Consider the following 22,091-nt stretch of genomic DNA (forward strand, 5'->3'; position numbering starts at 1 on the left):
ACGATTTTGCGGTTAAATCAAAAATATTTCTCTAGAACAAAAGTTAAATAGCTTTCCAAAAAACGGACAAGATTTAAAATTATTTCGAGCATTAGGAGTGTCAAAATAGCACTAAAAGAAATCTGGGAATTTCCAGAACAGTTCCAGTGTCTTTTTTGACAGTATTTAAGTTAAAATATATTAAATAGCATTTGAATAAAACATTCATTTATTTAGATAAAGTAATTAAAATTTATTTTAATAAAGTAAATTAAAAGAGCAATTAAATTAAATAGAATCAAATTTAGTTAACTTAAACAAAATTATACACTTAAAAAATTAGATAAATATTAAAAATTAAATAAAAATATGAGTAATTTAATATTAAATGTATGTTTTGGTTCAATTAAAGCTAAAATTTCTGCTTTGGATAATCTGTTACGGATCTGCACGTTCACAAGAACTAATTCTGAGCAAATTAAAAAAAAATTGCTTAAAAAAGGGGCATATTATGAACATAATTGTATACAGGAAATCGTATAGCTCTGGGACATAAGAAAATGTACAGATTGTAATTCTACTGATACGTTGAGCTAAAAAGGGGCTAATGCACATACATTAAAAGAAGATTTTTCTTTAAATTTCTAGTTTTTGACCAGAAAAAAAAGATGTATTATCGTATTACCCTTCCATATTAAAAAGCGAACTTCCCTTCCATTGTTTTATTTTCGCAAGGAAATAACAATGTTCCTTATTTATAGAGAAATATACCCCGTGTTTGCAAAACAAGATTAATTATTACTTATTATTAATTTTCCCCGTTTGTGAAAATTAATATAGTGAGCACATATTTCTTAAGAGCTGGCATTAGGGGGTGTAAATAATATGCTATATTCAGAACAAACTTATTTATGTCCGGTTTTCACTCAAAGGTTTTTTGTAATTTTTTCTTTTTTTTTTGTTTGCTTGTGGAATTTCGTGTTATGCACTTTGGAAAAAGTTGTACTCCATTTTTTAAACTTTTCAATCGTCCTACTATTTGTATATATAAAATGTGATCGATAGAGTAAAATGAAACAAAATAAAATACAAATATAATAAATAAAACTACAACATAAAACTGATTCCAAGGCATCTAAACATGTGAAACAGTTCATGGAAACGAGCTGGAAGGAGCAACTCGGCTAAATAGCAACCGAAACTATAAATAACAGAATTTTGATATCAATATATACATATAAAAAGTTGAGTTTTTATGTTCATTCCAAACATATAAGATTCATTAATTTAGTGTTACGCATCAAAACTTACGAGCAAAATTTTTTTTTGTAATCTTTATCATTTTTATTTTATTAATTTAATACATTTAATTTAATACATTAATTTAATACATTAATTTAATACATATTAACTTATTTTAATACATTTTATTTACTCTTGATTATAAAGCCGACAATTAAATAGTAAGAAACCTACCTTAGCAGCTTCAGCATATTGTCCAGAGGCATAGAGGTTGTTGAATTTCCTGACAATAAGTTCTTCTGCTCCAGGCAAGTTGTTACGCACCGCTATTCGTAAAGCCAAATCCGTATTATTCAAGACATTTGTCACATAGGGAACAATGTTGTCTTCATCTACAGTAACGGATAAAACCTAGGCGCAAAGAAAATATAAATTTGACATTTATTATTCGTAAAATCTTATAATTCGTATAATTCATAAAATCTTATAATTCGTACATTTCATAAAATATTCGGTGGATAAAATGGTATTTGGTGCTGCATTAATGTATATATTACTTAAATGTAGGTAAACAGGAACGACGGACTTTTTAGGCCAAATATTTTCTCCGTTGGTAGATCCAGTTTAAGAGCGATCCCATCTTCCGTTGCAATAAGTTTATAAAAACCAAAAAAAAAAAAAAAACGCGCGTAATTTCATGGCATTAGCGGTGTCCGTGATAAATTATAACGTTAAAAGCTTAATAACCAAACTTTTGCTTCAAGTTCTTAATATGGTTTTGTTTCCCAGTAACTCAATCCAATATTTCCTGGTACACACAAATAGTTCTAATAAATATTTATATATATATATATATATATATATATATATATATATATATATATATATATATATATATATATACATACTAATTTGTAGCTTTAAAAGGTGCCACATTTCCAGATATTAGATCTAATGAACATTGAATCAAATGATCTTTTGTTCGATACAATCTCAGAAAACAAGCAAAAATTGCGAGGTACCAGAAATTGTGTTGAAGAGAGGGGATGGCTGGGGATCTCTATTGAAAATAAGTTATGTTCTCATATCAGCTTTTCCCATCTTTTCTGGAATAAAGAGACCTTTAAACCAAACTTGGAGAAGATAGATTCCCTGCTAGATGGGGGTTTACATAAAATTCGCTAAATCACTTTTTTCTCTGTTGAATTGATGTCCCCTGAGTGTTTACTAAATGACATATGGTAGTCTCCCAGGCCTTAGGTATGGTCTCTTTCTAATCTCATATGCTGTTTGGGAATTGATCTCTTTTTGGCTCTTGCTCATATAGTATTATTATTTTTTGTATCCCCAGGTATCCTTGGCCATGGGGTCTTTCAAGAGGGAATAAGAGTATTGTGATTCCAAATTGTAGTTACTGTTAAATAAAACTCTGAGCTCCGAACTACACTAATTTTGCCAATTACACTAGCTAAACTGAAAAATGCAAGGAAACGCCACTGACTGAATGGTGTTATTTTTTTGTCCCTACAAAATAATGCTTTACCCTTGTTGGATGGTCTACCAGCCCAGCGTTTGGTACAAATCACTTTTGAATAGTGTCGGAATACTAAAATTTTGTAAAAAAGGAAATCATGGCTAGGAGCTGTGTTCCTTATTTTCTTCATATACCCCACACAAATCTCCTCAACGGTTCAGGTGGGGAGACAAAAGAACTACATTTTTAGGCTATTAATTGTGAATCATACCTGGCGATATCCTACGAACCAATCTGAGGAGATTCTCCCTCCTTTATACAGACAAGACGTTTTTTTTTCTATTATAAAGGATTCTTATTATCCGTTTTTCTTTCTTATTATGGTCAGAAAAATAGCATTGACTTGTGCTCCCATACACTTTTTCCAGCCTCAGCATATAGAGGATGATCAAAGGATGATGGATGAGAGTAAGTAAGTGTGTTGCTACACGGCCCTGCAGTGTGTTTCTACACCATGGTTCGATCTCCGGGTCGCTTATTATCAAGCTAAGTTCAAACCCACTGCGCCACTACCGGCACAAGTGCCATTCATGCAGGTGGTCACACAACAAAGCCCCTTAAACCCAATTTCAATAGGATTATTAATTCTAATTCTCGACAAATGTTAATACGGTATTTTTGCAATATGTTACATCCACACAGGCATATGAAAATGATGGAATCTACTGAACTCCTATCCCAATACTACTTGTATAACGAAACCAGAAAAACTTGCATTATCAATTGAGCTTCTACTCTCTGATCAATTTATCCCGGCAAATCACAACTCTCCATTAGAATTCTTAGTTAGGCTAAAATTGTTAAAGCGCTGCTTACAAGGACCTGTTTGTCAAACATGACGAATAGCAATGTTTAAGTCAAAAATATTAATTGATACTTATTTATGATTCTTCAGCCCCCTTTCCCATAAGAAGACATAAAATTTTGAAAGTAAAAAATTTGAAAATTAAAATTCTTTTGAAAAAAAAAAAAAAATCAGACATTTCTCAAACCCTCGATAGAAACCATTTTACGAGCACCTTTCAAAAAAATTATACTATTATAAATATAAATTATATTTATATAAATAAATATCAATTACAATTACAATATATATTAATATAACACATTATTTTGTATATATATATATATATATATATATATATATATATATATATATATTGTAGCAAATAATCAAATAATGTATAATTATATACATAATTAAACATAAGGTACTTGTATGATGTACCTACTACCAATCAAGTTGTTCATGCATTGACGCACTGTAAACCGGTTTCTTATAGTAAACCGAAAATATATAGTTTGAGCTATATTTTGCACATCAGGGGGGGGGGTTAAAGTATTTGGACAGTGTGAAGTCAGAAAACAATTCTTGCTTCGTAATATGCAGAATAATTGTACCTAACACATTTTTCATGCAGACCCGCTTCACTTTACCCCGCTTCCCCCTAGTGTACAAATATTTAGCCAAATTTTTTTGTAAAGTATTCTATTTTTATCACACTTAGGTATGTTTTATCAGGATTAACCTAACTTTAATTCTTGAGTGGTAGTGGGTATATTATGCAAGTACCAATTATAATTTATATATATTATAAAATATATATAACCCTTTTTGAGATACAACAAAGAGATTCATGCAAACCTGTCCTTTCCTATTCACACCAATGATACCAGAAGAACCTTCATGTTGAGCAGTGACGAAAATAGTTTCAGAACTAATTCTATTCATGTAGATACAGGTTCCAGTTTCGATGTCGTACAAATGAATATAGCCATATTTAGTTATTAAATAAATGACATCATATTTAGGGGAAATCTGCATGGCAACAGGGAAGTCGTTGGCTGCTTCTGGGGGAAAAAATACATCCACGGCTTTCTTTGGGAATGGTTGATTCCCTGTAGGTGGCGTCCCAACTTCGATAATGTGAAGCTACAAATAAAAATAAATATAAGGGGTTCTTTAAATTACAGAAAAATAAAATATCATGGATGGGGAATTCCCCAAAAGAATCATCCATGGTCAAGGACAAACACTCCACAACTGCATGAGTTCAATGTATATAATACATTCATCATTTTCGATATATAATATACGATAGATATTCTATATTATTAGAATCTTATTTTATTTATTATATATTTTAATTATTATATATTATATATATTATATATATATATATATATATATATATATTATAATATATATATATATATATATATATATATATATATATATATATATATATATATATATATATATATATATATTCAATTAATGCAATATATTTGTATAAAACAATTCAACAAATACAATATTAAGGTTAGTTTCAATTTTTAAGTTAGTTAATATAACAATATTAATTCCACGTTAGCTTCAACGAATAAAATATATACATTAGATTCAAAGAATACAACATATTCACAAACATAAATAAATGGGTCATAAGCATATTTTCCCGAACCAGTGTGCTCCCTTGATAGCTTAAAATTCTTGTGTAACCCAAATTATAACTATTTTTGCAATAAATAAATCTTACCGAAAACAGATGAAGATTATATACAACCCCAAAAATATATGAGGTTAACACACAGAAAATATAAAGCCAGAGCCTTTTAGAAGCATAGATAGATACAAATCGGAGCCTCTGCTCCATGGTGAATTCTAATAAGCTTTTTTTTCAAAATAAGGTCAACTGAACAACTTCTCTCATAAGATAAAAACTGAATACCAGTATCCTTTCGTGATTTTGTGAGCCGTTTGAAGAAACTCAAAAGGCATTCTGTAACAGAATGTACATTTTGCGGGAAAGTGGAAAATGCTGAAAGACAATATTCCTTCTTAATTTTACTATTATTTAATACCAATTGTTTTTACATTGAAGGTTTTCGTAGGCATCAAAGATATAAAACGTAATACAGATGTAAACAGCTTCATTGTTTTACGTAACTATCTGAGTTAATCTTTAAGAAAACTGATTTTTTGAATATCTTACTAATCTAATGAAACTAAGAGAGGAAAGGAAATAACAAAACAAAAAATAAAATCAAAAAAGGTGAAAAAACGAGGATTTTGTCAGACAGTGGCAAAACATGAAGAAGAAGAAATAACCAAATATTTCGACAAGGACTTCCGCCGAGTCGTTCTCAGTGTAAAAAAAAAAAAAAAAATAAAATCGAACCTTTCGAAGTTTACCTTTGGCGAAGTTTTTGTTGTGGCGGTTTTAATAAAAAAAAAATCAGTAAAAAAAAAGCCACTACTGAAATGCCACTCACTAGCGGATGCAGGATTTTGAGAAAGAATTTGAGACTAGAATTTTAATCCTTTTTTTCTTTTGTTATAGACAATATATACTAGACAATAACACCCAAATTTGAGTATAATGGCACAGCATTACAGCCAAAGGTTGATATTCCTTTGATATAGGCTACGACACATTCCAAAAAATATAAATAATATTCGTGCAAAATTAAATCAGCTCTCAATGGAAGGAACAGACACCAGTGGCGTAATTTCGTCAAAATCCTTGAAGGGGGGGGGGGGGAGGGGTAGAGTTGGAGCCAATTTTCCCAAATCAAGTGAAATAGAAAATGAAAATGAGCCATATATTATCATAAAGGCAAAGATGTACTAAAAAAAACTGATCTATTTCTCTCGATACTTGAATTATACAGACTTATGTTACTTTTGACAAGATTTTTTTTTACAAAAACTAAATTTCAGCTGGAGGGGGGGGGCAAATCTGGATCTGAAGGGGGCAGTTGCCCCCCCCCCCTGTCCCATAGCAAATTATGCCCCCTGACAGACAACCTATCCCGGTGTTACTGATATCGCAATATTTCTATAGTGAACACCTATACGTAAGCCGATAACAATGAAATATATGTGCATTTATAAATGAAATGGATATTAGCTTGACCAATAAACTATATTCGCTACCCTAAGTTTCCTTCAATTAATCACTCAATTAATGCAAAAACAAAAAGTTAGACAAAATGGAAGTTGGATCATGATTATCATGATTTTACGTCACCAGAGCAAATATTTTACCGTTAACAAGTATGACTAACGAAGGTTCCGGAAGTAAAAACAATCCAATGAAATAAGCTTGGCACCATTTCCAGTTTTTAAACAAAATTTGGATATTACAAAGAAAGCAACTTCAACAGGTGAAAACACAGCTACAATATCATACAGGAAGCGGGATTCAAGCCTCTAATATCCAGTTTTGTGGCTGTTTTCTACAAGACTTTCCTTGAGGAGGGAGGGGAGCCTCTGAGTCATACTACGGGGCAAGAGTTGCATTCTTATTCAGCAATTGCTAAAACATGAGGCTCTAATATTGAATTTCAGTTTGTACCATTGTTATCATTTTAATTGCCACTGTCACCAGAGCCAACCATCTTCAGCCAAACTGGATGGAGTCCAGTGGTGATTCTGGTCTCTCTTGTGCCCAGGGCAAAATTTTGATTAACCCCCCTCCCCTCTGTCCCCCCCTAACTTTTCAGGTCAATCTTAACAAAAGTATTTTCAATTTATTAAATATTTTAGCTATTTTTATTTAGTAATTATTATTACTAAATTATTTTTTATTTAATTTATTTTATCTACTAACTAATAATTTATTAATTATTTTCATTTATTAACTGCGCCCTCGGCTTTATTTTAATAAAGATAAAATTTCAAAAATTACAAAATGATTAAAACCGCTAGATTATTTACTTGAAATTTTGCGCCCTAAAATTTTGGTGCCCGGGGCAATTGCCCCCTCTGTACCCCCTAAAACTGCCCCCGAAGCTGTCACGTCCAAAGAGGTTACTTAACACTCATTGGTACTTACTAGGGTTAGTTGGTCCAACCCTGTCTCAGTCTGCATTCACAGATTGTGCCGAAAAAATATCACGCGAACATATCAGTTCCTCCTTTCACAGAAGAAAAACAGAAAACAATTACTGCACTGTCACTTGAGAACTCAAGGCCATATAATACCTTAAAGGTCCACCGTATCTCGTCCATTATACTTTCTTAGCTGCAACGGCCAAACTGTTTTGAGTTTATTTATCGGTCTATTCGTAACTTTATAGCTTGGACAAGAGACCCGAATAAAATATAAAAGACTATAGGACAAACACACGCATTACAAACAATCTTAGAACTTTCCAAGAAATCTTAGAACAAAAACCATTCAACTTTTTGCACTGGTGCAAAACCGTCTTGTTCCGGTGCAAAACCGTTTTGCACCGGAGACAAAGATATTCAGTTTTAACTTTTTGCTTTAATTTAATTTAACTTTTTGCTCCGGTGCAACACCCTTTTGCACCGGAGACAGATATTCAGTTTTAACTTTTTGCTTTAAATTAATTTAACTTTAATTTAACTTTTTGCTCCGGAGAAAAACCGTTTTACACCGGAGACAGAGATATCCATTTTAACTTTTTGCTCTGGTGCAACACCCTTTTGCACCGGAGACAGATATTCAGTTTTAACTTTTTGCTTTAAATTAATTTAACTTTAATTTAACTTTTTGCTCCGGAGAAAAACCGTTTTACACCGGAGACAGAGATATCCATTTTAACTTTGTGCTCTGGTGCAACACCCTTTTGCACCGGAGACAGATATTCAGTTTTAACTTTTTGCTTTAAATTAATTTAACTTTAATTTAACTTTTTGCTCCGGAGAAAAACCGTTTTACACCGGAGACAGAGATATCCATTTTAATGAAACTAACATCATCAGAAAGTATAAATTTTAATAAGTTTTGGTGTTTTGATTAAATGGATCAGAACTTTCTTTTTAATCAAATAGTTCATGATAACGAACTGTTAGTAAGAAGAGACGCCTACTAAAATTCTAAAAAAAACAAAATTTTGATACCAATAGACATACCAAAAGAATTGGCTTATTACGCTGATTCCAAATATACAAGTATCACTAAGTTTATTGTTACCCATCAAAGGCTAAAAGCCTGATAAAAATTTTCCTGATTTTCGAATAAGAGGGGAAACAGTCCCTAAAAGTCAAAGAACCTTAATGAAAATCACACCATCAGATTCAGTATATCAAAGAACTCTACTATAGAGGTTTCAAGCCCCTATCAGCAAAAATGTGAAATGTGTTATTTTTTTGCCAGAAGAAACTCCACGGACGAGTTTATTTGTTTGTTTGTTCTTCCAGGGGTGATCGTACCAACTCAAAAATTGGGCTGCCAAGTTGCCCTCCAAAAATTGGATGGCAACTAGACCCCCTCCGACGCCCCTTATTTTCCCCCAAGTCGTCCGATCAAAATTCTGAGATACCCATTTTGGACTCATATATATATAATATTCAAGTGCTGAATATAATATTCAGATCTGTAGTTTTTCGATTATTTTTATATCTTAAGTTGAATGGTAATTTTATCCGATATAAAATCGATAAATTATTTATATAATATTGGATAAAAAAGTATTAATATAATAATTTTCGCAATGCTTAGGGTCTGTACGAAGAAGTGGTTGGAAACAGGATCTGCTCACTAAGATCTAATACCTTATAAATTGCCCAAGAGCCTATAAAGTTTCATTTGAATACCCTTAGTCGCTCCCAATTGCTTCAAACAATTGCCTCGAAAGGAACACCTTAAGGAAAGAGCATCCTTTGAAGCTTTGTTGTTTCAACTCTCTTTATTGTCAATAGCTTAAGAACAATTTGCTTACAAAAGTTGATCTATAAAAAACGTCCTACGAAACTTGATTTGAAAAGAAAAAATTAACTTCTTACCTTACCACCAGCAGCTGACCGAACAGCAAAACAGAAAGTAGTCGATGGTAAGGGATTGCCATCCATTTTAAACTGAGCAAAAGCAGCAGCATGACCTTCAATTGGCTGGCTTACCTTCCTCTCAACTGAATACAGCTGCATTGCACCTACAACTCGGTTTTGCTGCAATATAAAGAAAATTGTAATACAAATCGTATTGCGATTACCTAAGTATTGCGATTACGTAATACGTAATCGCAATACAAAACAAATCGTTATTCTACGCTACCAATTTTTAGTTATTCTACGCTACACTTATACTACGATAATTATATGTTTCATTTCTTCTTCTTTCTTCTGTATATAAGAAACGGTATAGGAAACGCAGACTGTTGCTTTATTTTATTTTTTTGTGAACTGCAGGTATCAATCCCCGGCTGCACCAAGACCCACCAACTTCAACATTTATTCGGCACCCTAAACGGCAGAAATGGCTCTAAAGCCGTTACTGCCTCGTGAGGCACAGGCCTCACCGTTGAGGCAAGGCAATATTTTGATGGGTCATGGGCAGGACGCGCCCCCTTCGGCTAGACTATACTTCAAAGCCCTATTTTTGAAAAAAAAATATGTTGTCATGCGAATGATGTCAAATTCATACGCATTTCAAGAGCAAAAAATGCATAAAAGTTGCATAATTGGATACAAAAAATTTGCATAAAATTGCATAAAAGTTGCATAATTGTATAAAACAAATTGCATAAAAGTTGCATAATTGCATAAAAAAAGTTGCATAAAATTACATAAAAGTTGCATAATTACATAAAAAAATTGCATAAAATTGCATAAAAGTTGCATAAAAAAAATTGCATAAAAGTTGCATAACTGCATAAAAAAATTGCATAAAATTGCATAAAAGTTGCATAATTGCATAAAAAATTGCATAAAAGTTGCATAATTGCATAAAAGTTGCATACAAAAATTGCATAAAAGTTCAGACAATTTTTTCACTAGTATAAAACATGCCTAGAGAACGAACCGAAAAAAAAACAGGTTGATGGCCTTTTAAGCTTCCTTCAAGCGAATACACGTTACAATGCGAATAACAAAATTTAAATATCACGAGATATAAATGTTAAACGATAGCGCAAATTCCTATACTCTTCATTAAAGATTTTTGGGACCAATCAGCCGCACAACTTTCTTCGTGACTCCGCCTTCGCATAAACAATGATACATTTTCAGCGAATAATGATTGGATTATGAGAGACTTATCGCTCTGACGTATTGGTAACTTCCTTTCCGCGCGCTGTGATGTGTCCCTTTTCTAAATTAAAATTGTCGCTACCGTTTAATGTTTATACTGTGTTTAGAACTATAATTTTTTTAAAAGTAAGGAAAGAGACTAGGGTAACAGTATAGTTTCTTTGTAAATCTGAGATAATATTTTCATTTACCCAATAAAGGCTACATGGGTCGAAAAAAATATTCTGACAATTAATTCTGAAATGTTCAAGTAAGCAGTTAATTGTATTACAACTTCAGCAGTGAACAATCACGCAGTGTAACTGAACTCACACAAAATTACTAGCGATGTTCATAGGCTATAGATTCAGATGCTACAACAACAATACCCACAACAAGTCTTAACAGAACAGAAATTTCGCTCATAAGTATCAACGGAAAGTAGACCTCGCAGTTCAGCTTAAAAAATCAAAGTTATTAATAAAGTATTAGTTAATTAATATAATGAAAATAAATTAAAATTAAAAAATATCAAATAATAATAACAAAACAAAATATAAAAATAATAATCACATAATAAATTATTAATTACTAAAAAAATAATTAAATTAAGATCATAAAAATAAATAATTAATTAATTAACAAATATAACTAATTTTGTTAATAAATAAAATGTTTGTTCAAAATTGTGTTGAAGTTTTGAGGGGATAGCGGGGAGGGCTCTAAATCAAGATTCTACCCCCGGGCGCCAGAGAGGCCAGAACCGCAATTGAATAGCAATCTCTCTGTTTTTCTCTTTGGTTAAAGGTTACAGAATAAGTCAGAGTCAGAGAGTCATGAACATTACGACCTAGCTCACCTTCGAGTACCATTCGAAGCTTATGGCCTTTGAGTTCCTATGAAATTTACGTTTAGTCACGTTTATTAGTTACGTTTAATCACGTAAGGAGCGACCCGGCTCAATCCGTGATCTTTCAAGAAAGATCACGGATGCGTTTTTATTTTTTTTTTTTTTCCCAGGGGTGATCGTATTGACCCAGTCGCCGTATCCTAGGATCACTTTACAATGCTTTCGTAGTCCAGCATTTGCTCGCTCTTTCGCCTTTTTGGCAGCTTTTCACTCGGAGTGATATTGCTAATAACAGAAAGTGTTTTTACAAATATGTGATATATGGTAACTTCGTCGGCTGCTCCGTTAGACTAGCAGCAACACTGTATCGACCAGATATGGAATCACTAGCCTCTTAGAAGCCATCCAGAGAAGAGCTGAGTCGTTCCGAAAGCAGCTAAATTTCGATTCTACTTTTCCTGAATGTATTTCTATAGGCTTGTCAATGGTAAAGGGTGAGTTTATTTTCATTGTGTCTTGTTTTTTGTTGTTTTTTTTCCTACTCCGTCAATTGTTTGCTTTTGTACATTATGATGGTCGAAAAAAATTTATTATTATCTTTATTGTAACTAATAATTAGATAACTAATAACTGATGTTCAATAGTAACACTATGTTTAGTTTATGTACCCGCCCAATCACAAGTAAATAAAATTTATATATTTAATTATATAAGTATTTATATACTTGTATAATATATTTTATATTATATAACTATATATAATATATCATAATACAATATATAAGTGTATATATATAAAAAGTATATATAATACATTTTATATATTATATAGTATGATATAATATATATTATAATAAATTTATATAGGTATAATAAAATTTACAAAATTTATGTTGTAAAAAAAAAAAAAAAAAAACTGAATTAGTAATCAAAAATTCATCATGTCGTCCAGGTCAACAGGTTAAAATGTGATTATGTTAAAAGGCTTTAGACGGAGACGATTTTAGGGGAGGGACAGACGAAGCACTTCGTCTGTCCAAAAGCTTCAAACAAGGGACAAAATTTTAAGGACAAAAGCTTCAAACAAATAATAATCCTACGGTTATAATCATTTGTAATTTTTGAAATTTTATTTTTATTACAATAAAGTAGAGGGTGCAGTTAATACATTAAAATAATTAATAAACTAACAAAATAAAAATAAATTAAAATAATAGCATAATAATAAAAAAAATTAATTGGAATAATTAACAATAATTCAAAAAATGAATTAAAAGTTAAGTAATAAATTGAAAATAGTTCTATTAATAAATGAAATTGTTTGTTGAATTTGATCTGGAAATTTGGTGGGAGACATGAGGGGTACTATTCAAGATATTTTGCCCCGGACGCAAGAGAGGCCAGAATCACCACTGGTGAGTTGTAATGAACAGATTTTCCGACTAGATATATTAATATTGTCTTTTATTTTAGCGTCAAAAACCTTGATCGAAAATTGACTTTTTCGTTGTTTTTTTTTTTCAAGATTCGCACCAAAACAAGTTCTTTGATGTTATCTTGGAAATACTAATTTTAAAACTATTCAAACATATTTTCTCTGACTCATCTAAAACTCTGAAAAACATGGATTCATAATGTTAATAATCATATGTCACAACATCATGACTGGTAAATACTATCCTTGACAATGGTAAAATGATCCAAATTTCTGATTATGAAGACGTATTGGCAGGCCATGTGTTTGATATGCCTAATTAGTCAGGTGTGTAAAGGGGTTGTCATTTCCACCCAACCATAAACGTTCAGATTTTAGCCATATTCCCAACAATTTGTTATATTTTAAGGAGTATTTCTAATCCAGTTTTTTTACAATTTTTTACGGTTTTTTTTTTACAGACAAATTCCCCGGAAATAAATAACTATGTATATACTTATAAATGACGAACAAATAATGCTGGATATGTGATCGAATCATCTGGACTTTTGTACCTTTTTCCACTGTCTAATTAAAAGGATTTATCCCCATTTGAAAGCTTATTTGTTAGTCATGGAAAGGCAGTGTCGTCTAAGAAAACAACATCTAATTAAAGGCGTTACGTCGAAAATACGGTACTCTAGCACTAAACGGACTCTTTTATATACGGCAATGCAAACCAGTCACGAAATAGACCGAGACGCGTGATGAAAAACAGGTTTACGCTGCCTTCTGGGATATAAACAAAGGCAAGAACTGTATTTAAATTGTTATTTTTGGGGGTTTAGGGGGAGAAAAGGGTACCTAGGTTAGGTTACGTATTTATTATATGGTATGCTTTGCCCCCCCCCCTAATGTGCAAATATATAGCCCAAATTTGTTTTCTAAATTATTAGGCTATATATTCATCCTATTTTATTTTATTTCATTAGCATTAACCGAACTAGCACTATATAAAAGAATACATTTAGTAAAAGAGCACAAAAAATACCTATAAATGACAGAGGCATTAATTATGAAAAATATCAATAATTTTTACAAGCATAAAAAATTATTAATTCTCAAATTACTCCAGTCCTTTTTAGGACTACGTACATTATCCTAAACAAAAAACAATTAATGGAATCCCTAATTATTGCCTAATTAAAGGAATCCCTAACAGAAGAAGAAGAAGCACGTTCCCTTACCTGTGCAGTGATTCCAATCAATAAGAGCCATTGAAGCTTCTCATCGGCGCGATAATTAATAATTTGGCATCCATTCAAGGAAGCATGTCGATCGAACATTTTAATTGGCTGAGAATCGCCTTCCATCGACCAGTGATAAACCGCAGTTTCGGTGACAATGGCTATAGTGTTGACTGTCACCCATTTCCAAAAAATCACCTCTTCTGTCATATTATGTTGCTTCATTCGGGATTTAATTTCTATGTTGAAGATTTGCAATGTTTTTTGTGCTAGAATAAGATAGATACTATAATAGCCATGAACCGTAAGTCGGTTCCAGATGTCATGTCATTAGCAATTTGTTATTACCTACAGTCTGTGGGGAGAAATAACAACAAAATTAGCCCCTAAGATACATATAATACTCGAGAACAAAAGAGATGAGACACTGAAGTCAGTTCTTAACTTGAAGCAGTGCAAATTATGGAATTTTTTTCTGGAAGACACCCATAGTCCAAGCAATTGACCCTATATGCGGTTCCATGACTAATTTGAACTAAAAGGCCTTAGACAAAAACAATAGCAAATAAGTGCTATATTATGTCATTGTACTTATTGGCGGCGATGTCGAATTGGCAAAGAGGTAGTTAGGATTTCTTGTTAAGATTGCTAGTGTAAAGTATTTGGAACGTAAATTCGAGAAGGCTTTTTCCGGTGTCTCGTTTCTTAGAGATTTGGCCATGTATATGTCAACGAGAACAGTCCAGGGGGGCTTTTGGGACTAAAGCTAGTCTTGGGAAAGGGGTCCGTTCCCAGGCATGGTTGAACAACCAATAGCTGGAACTTCCGTTCCAGGAAAATTACATTCTCGGCTCATTTTCTAAAGGCAGTCCATCTCTCGCCTTCGTCGCATCTAGTTGTTCTTGTGCTACCTTATTTTCTCTATGTGTATTCTCACGTTATTTAATAAAGACCATGTACCAACGTTTATCGTCTATCTTTGGAATTTACGGAAACCATTACATCTGCCAATTATAAAAGGGCATATAGAAAGAACCTAAATAGAGGTTTACACTAGAATAGAAAAGTGATAATCTTATATAATATTGGAGCATTCCAAAATTACTAATACGACAAGCCCGATTATTTGTTCTTGGCGTTTCATGAACCGTAAATGACGCCTTGGTTAGTAGGATTGGGAGCTGGCGTCCCCTCCCCCGAAAAATTCCCCCCACACAAAATTGAGCAGCCAAAGGAAGTACTAAATTGATACCTCAAAATGTCGATCAAATGTCCTAAGGGGTAACAAAAGGACACGATATCAAAAACAGTTTTAGGACAGGGGCTAGTTGATCTCCAATCACTTTCGACTTATAAAAGAGTACTAGAACACTCAATTTCCAATAAAATGTGCATTATCCAAAGTTTTTACGACCACGAGGGAGAGGTGGCCCCCCCCCCCCTATACGGAATAAATTCTGCTAACTCTGGAGTTAAGTGTTACTCTTTACTTTCATAATAACGGCGTAGACCAGATATTTTCAGAAATCAAATGGGGTTAAATATCAATTTCTACCTCCATCCCCCTTCTTCTTTAGAACTAATTCTGTATCTATCTAAAGGCTCGATGAGAGTGTATGATGTTTTGGTATTAAAATACACCCTTTGAGACATCTGATCCCTCCCAAAACAATAAAAAGGGCACGGGAAAGGGGTGGTTGTGCTCTCTAATCACTTTTGAACCTTAAAAAGGGCACTGGAACTTTCGATTTCCGATTGAATGAGATCCATTCAAAGCTTATACGACCACTCTTCACATAAAAACCCTTATACCTTAACGACAAGGAACTTGCATAGCTTGCAGCCCTTGCCCTGGGGACTGGAAGAAGGTTGTCAAACCTGGAGGCATGGTTATTTGACCTTTGAACTATTTTGAACAAAATGGCTATCTCAAATTTTGATCAGATGGTTTTAGGGAAAATGGTGTTGGTGGTGGCTTGTTGCCATCCAATGGCTTTTGACTCTTAAAAGGGGCACTAGAACTTCTAATTTTCAATCGAATAAGCACCTTTCGAAGTTTATACGACCACCTCTTCCCTATGAAGCGCCTATGGGGAAAAAATGCATTAAACCCTTGTGGCTCTTTACTATGGACAACCCAATAACATTGCCTCTGACTTAAATAGGTGAGTAGAACTTTCAATTTCCCTTGTAATAAAAATCCGAAAATATCTATGGGTAATATGGGGGAGAATAAGATTACCACGGGGATGAAACAGCCAGAACCAAATGGGGTTACTAGTTGAAACGGTCTGGATTATTTGTCAAACAAGATACACCTGCTAACCGTGGAAAATGCAGGATTGCTAAGCATAAATAATGTCATACATAAACAAAAAAATCATTCTTTCAAAATGAAAAAATTGTGAAATTATATGAAGAAAGACAGTATTTTTGGAATGAGACAACCCTTCAGGGATAAGTAAATAAGCTGGTGGAGTAGGCGGTGTACTCCACGTTTAGAGTCAAGTGCACGTCATAATCTTGTTATTCGCCTAGTTGCCTATAGCGTTTCAGTTGACAAAGTTGCCGGATAAGTATTTGTTGTTATCTTTAATAGATTACACCCAGGGAACTTAATATTAAGCAGGTAAGTCGGATAAGGGATGGTCGACCACACTCAAAGTTACGCTCTCAAAAACTTTCATTTATCAGTATGAGTGTGTTCATTATCAATCATTTATATTACCTTCAGGCTAAACCGTGATTCCCAACGTGGGTCACAGGCCCTACCGGCGGGTAGGGCCCTATAGGCTATAGGGTAGGCTATAGCAATATATTGATGGGTCATGGGCAGGACATGGACCCTTCGACTGACTATGCTTTAGAGCTTTTAATTTTGAAAAAAAAAATTTGATGCGAATGACGTCACATTCAAATACATTTAAAGAGTAAAAGATACACGATAGTATTGCAATGACATTATATATAAGGTGTAGAGTATATTTATTAGGATAAAATATGCCCGAGGACGACTCAAAAAAAGATACCAAGTTAAGCTTACTTTAAGCTTTTAAGCTTAAAGTAATCTTAAAGCTTAAAGCTTAAAGGACCTTTTAAGCTTACTTTAGGTGAATTAATTTAAAAAAACTTTCCATAAATAAGTTTTTCAAAGAAAAGTAAAGAGCTCCAATAAACCAAAAATTAGCAAAAATAAAGTTAGATAATCTTCCATTCGGAAAACTACCACTAATCACCATCAATGAACTAATGGACAATCCCCATGCCTTCTCAAGACCATAGCCCATATAGCTCATCAGAACTTTTAGTTTTGAAAAAAAAAACATTTTTCGTGGGAACATTCAGGTGCATTTGCAAATTCAGGTGCAAAATCAGGTGCATTCACATTCAGGTGCATTTAAAGAGCAAAAAAGATATATGATATGATAGCATTATCATATGATAAAGTATTATCATAGCATTATCATATGATAGTATTATCATATGATAGTATTATCAAAAGATAAAGATATATGATAGTATTGCATCGTGATTTTTAAATTTTGTTATTCAAAATTTTACGTGCATTCACCTGAAGGAAGCTTAAAAGGCCACAGTGGTGCCAATTAGGACGGGGGGACAGGGGACAAGCCCCCTATATTTGGAAAAAGAGCTTGTTATTTCTACTTAATAGCTATTACGTATTTTAGCTATATGGTATATTGAACTAGCGAGACTGACTTACCGGTCGCTTGTGTTGTTCAGCTCCATGCTTTGTTTTTTTTTAAATCACAATTGCGATGCCGTTGTACATTGTACAAAAGGTGTTGTATTTAGACAATAAATTTCAGAAGTATGAAATATGCGTGGAGGACGACTCAAAAAAAGATAATTAATAAAAAGAGTCAATGGTCTCTTAAGTTTTATTCAGTTGTATATACGTAATTCGGATAATTAAATTCAAATATCACATGGGGAGGGGGGGATCAGGATTTTAGAAATGCCTGAGTGGACCATGGTTGTCAGTTGGGAACCCCTGGTCTAGAATAAAGGATATCAAAAAAACTAACCACGAGACCATATATAATGTATAAAAGAGCAAACAATCCCTTCTGCGCTTCAGAAGTGAAAATTGTTTATCATCTGTTTTCTTTGAATTGAATTAATAACAAATACTAAATTGCAATTATGATCATAAGTTCTAGAACACAGTGCCCCATTCTATCATAGTAATCAAAAATTACAATTATTATACCAACAAACAAATTATTTATATATTCTATATTATTCTAAATAATTATTTTTATAATAAAAAATTCTTAATTATTTATATAAATATAAATAATAAATTATTTCTATAAATATAAATAATACATTATTTCTATATTTTAAATCATTTTACATTCCAAGCAAAACTCTTAAGCCTCGTTGACAATAGTGAAAAGAAAAATTATTTTCCCTAATCAGATGATGGACTTTTTCTGTTTTTCACAAAATTCGTGGTAACGAACAGTAAGTAAGGCTCAAATCCCTGGCTCAAAAGTAACCGAAATTCTAAAAAATGGAATTTTGATTCCAATAGATACATCAAAAGAATCAAAATTTTATGCTGATTTCAAATATACAAGTTTCATCAAGTTTACCAATCAAATTACGCGTCTGAGAAAATTTGCCTGATTTTCGAAAAAAAGGGGGAAACACTCCCTAAAATTCATAGAACCTGAGTGAAAATCCCAGCATCAGATTCAGCGTATCAGAGGACCCAACCATAGAGGTGTCAAGCTCCTATCTCCAAAAATCTGGAGTTTTGTGTTTTTTGCCAGAAGAAAGATCACGGATGTGTGTTAATTTGTTTTTTTTGTTTTTTTTTTTTACCCCAGGGGTGATCGTATCGACCCAGAGGTCCTAGAATATCGCGGGAGAGCTCATTCAAACGAAACTTAAAAGTTCTAGGGCCTTTTTTAAGGGACCAAAAAATGGAGGGCAACTAGGCCCCCTCCCACGCTCATTTTTTCTCAAAGTCACCCGATCACAATTTTGAGATAGCCATTATGTTCAGCATGGTCGAAAAATATAATGACTATGTCTTTGAGGATGACTTAATACCCCACAGTCCCCGGGGGAAGGGCTGCAAGTTATGAACTTTGCCCAATATTTACATATAGTATTGGTAATTTTTTCTGGTAGTGAGGGGGGGGGGGTCGGAGGTTACATGGGATGACCTTACAATGGAGGAAGTTTTCATGGGGGAAAGGACATTGCAATACAGGGGGTGCCGAATTTTCCAGCATTATTTAAAAAAAAACCTTCAAAAATTAAATTAAAAAAAACAAGTTTTTCAACTGAAAGTAAGGAGTAACATCAAAACTTAAAAACGAACAAAGATTATTACGTATATGATTGGGTTTTCCCCCTAGTCAATACCTCGCTCTTTACGCTAAAGTTTGTTTAGTACTTTCATAAGAGCTATTTATTAAAATTAAGCGTAACACAAAATTCGAACTTAAGCGTAAAGAGCGAGGTATTGACTAGGGGAGCAAACCCCCTAATATACGCATTAAAAATGTATGAATATAGAAGTTCGTTACGTAAATAAAATTGAACAACTTTCGAGAAAGCATTTAGCCAAAAAAAAGTGAGATTAATATGCAAATTTCGTTTTAATTATTCATGTACTGTGAACCAAAATCAAAAACGGGATTAACTCAAAAACGTTCAGAAATTAAATTAAAAAAACAATTTTTTTTAAATGAAAGTAAGGAGCGACATTAAAACTTAAAACGAACAGAAATTATTCTGTATATGAAAGGGGATGTGCCCTCTTCAACGCCTCGCTCTTTACGCTACAGTTTGACTCTTTCTCACAAATCTATTTTTTAGAATGGTTCTTCATCGGCATTACATTAACATGTTTAATGGGCAGAGTCACGCTGCCTAATAAGGAGGAAGTGGACACTATTTTTTTTACGAAGGTACTTTATAGGGAAGAACCTTTCGTAGAAACTTCGGATGGGGTTCATTCGATTGGAAACTGAAAGTTCTAGTGCCCTTTTTAAGTCAACAATGATTGAAAGACGTCAGCTCTCCTCCCACGTAACTTTTCCCCCCAAGATATTTGATCAAAAATTTACAGTGTTTTAAAGTGCAAATTATGTTCTGCTGTTTAAGGGTGCGGGGGCTGTCAGCCGTACTTCTTTTAGTTTCTGTTCGTTTTAAGTTCGACTCGGATATGTATTGCAATTTCTGATCGCTTTGGGTTCCATATATTTATTGGTAGTGATTTATGGTAGTTTTGCGCATGAACAATTATTCAACGTTATTTCTGCTCATCTTTGATTTAATGTAGTAGCTATTATACTTTTTGTTGAAAAACGTCCTTAGTGGAAAACTTTTCTTATATTTAATTTGTGCAGCTATATGTACTACTTCATTCAACACTGAAAGTACGTATTCCCTCACTTATTATAAAACTATACACATCTTTAAGTTTAGCCTTGGAAAAGAAGCCGCGCAAGGGAATATAAAAGGCATTCCATTTAGCGAAAAACAAAATGTTTTTTTACTTCTTTTGACACCTATTTTCCAATATTATTAAAAAAAAAATTACCCCCTCTCTCTTATAAGCTTGAACTGTAAATTCTACATATCCTCTAAGGTTTTAATATTAAAGTTGAATTTTTTCTTGCTGTTTGTCTCATTAGCCTAGTAGTAACAGCGTGCACATATTGCCTTTTGGTCAACTGATCTTCCACCTTGTCATTCCCTCAAAGTTCCAACTGTCGATAATGAGATACTCCCGTTCGTCAACCTGAATCCACATAGTGTGTTTTGATTTAAGTTCAATGCTTCCTTCAACTTTCTGTGAAAGAAAATTGTGATCCTAGGAGACATCCCCATTTTTGGACCAATCAACCATGCTCAACAAAATGACTGCCTCAAAATTATTATTGGACGTCTGTGGGAGAATAAGAGGTGTGAGGGGGGGGGGGCTGTTTGCCCCGTATCACGGTTGACTCTTAAAAATGTCACTAGATCTTTGGTAAATGATATTTTCGATATTAAAACACAAAATTTAATTAGCTCTTGCGTCCCGTTTTTTAAAAATTAAGTCACCTCTGTTTCAAATCTACGGCATGGGAATGGCAAAAAAAACAACATTCAACAATCTTAAAAAAAATTGCACATGACAAAAGTAGTAAATGTTTTCAAATAAGTTCAGTATTGCTTTTATCTTATGCCCTTGGAATAATATAAAACAAAACCCTAGCATTAAAAAGAAAATTAATTTCCGATTAACCGTAAAAACTCATGTCCTTCGAAGTTTTTAGTGTTTTTCAATGTATGCAAAACAAACGCGATCGACCTATCCCGGGGGGGGGGCAACCTATGTCGCATGGCTGCCGTATCCAAAACAAAGACATTCGAAGTTCAAGCGAATCCTCATAGAAATCTTAGTCACTTGCAATCCAGGAGATTCAAATAATTAGTCTGTGATGCACCTAAGCTGCTTTCTCTGTTTGACGAGAACATTATTTCAAAATTAAAACTCCAAATTCTTAAATACATAAGAGTTTAATTTCTAGAATAAACTTTAAACATTTCTACAGAAAGACAAGTTGAAGATGAACTTTGCAATTTGCAATAGATCCGAAATGTAAACCCGCTTTCTTTTGTGTAATTTTGTCATATATTTTCAAATAGAACAGGTTGTACGAGATCAGCATTGATGTTCCGCTATGAAAAATTCTGATTGGCTCAAATGAACGCTAGCTATTTCTCGGTATTAGGAAAATTGTATAGTGAATCTGCTTCAGAAATATTTACTACACAAAACACATCCCATTTCGGGGACTTATACACCACTG

General features: G+C 33.1%; 1 protein-coding gene across 1 annotated transcript in view; it reads right to left on the bottom strand.

Moving 5' to 3' along the window:
* The window catches only part of Chc (clathrin heavy chain), a 119,204-nt gene that overhangs the window by 88,221 nt on the left and 8,892 nt on the right, over window positions 1-22,091 (bottom strand). The window contains exons 2-5 of the mRNA XM_089098413.1: window positions 14,248-14,516; window positions 9,516-9,677; window positions 4,401-4,688; window positions 1,456-1,632 (exon numbers count right to left, since the gene is read on the bottom strand). Of these exons, the coding sequence (XP_088954539.1) occupies window positions 1,456-1,632; window positions 4,401-4,688; window positions 9,516-9,677; window positions 14,248-14,516 (896 nt within the window). The remainder of the gene's footprint in view (window positions 1-1,455; window positions 1,633-4,400; window positions 4,689-9,515; window positions 9,678-14,247; window positions 14,517-22,091) is intronic.

Source organism: Artemia sp. Qi Xiang Cuo, chromosome 12 (assembly GCF_049724085.1).
Source record: "Artemia sp. Qi Xiang Cuo chromosome 12, ASM4972408v1, whole genome shotgun sequence".
In the NCBI taxonomy this organism is placed as follows: domain Eukaryota; kingdom Metazoa; phylum Arthropoda; class Branchiopoda; order Anostraca; family Artemiidae; genus Artemia; species Artemia sp. Qi Xiang Cuo.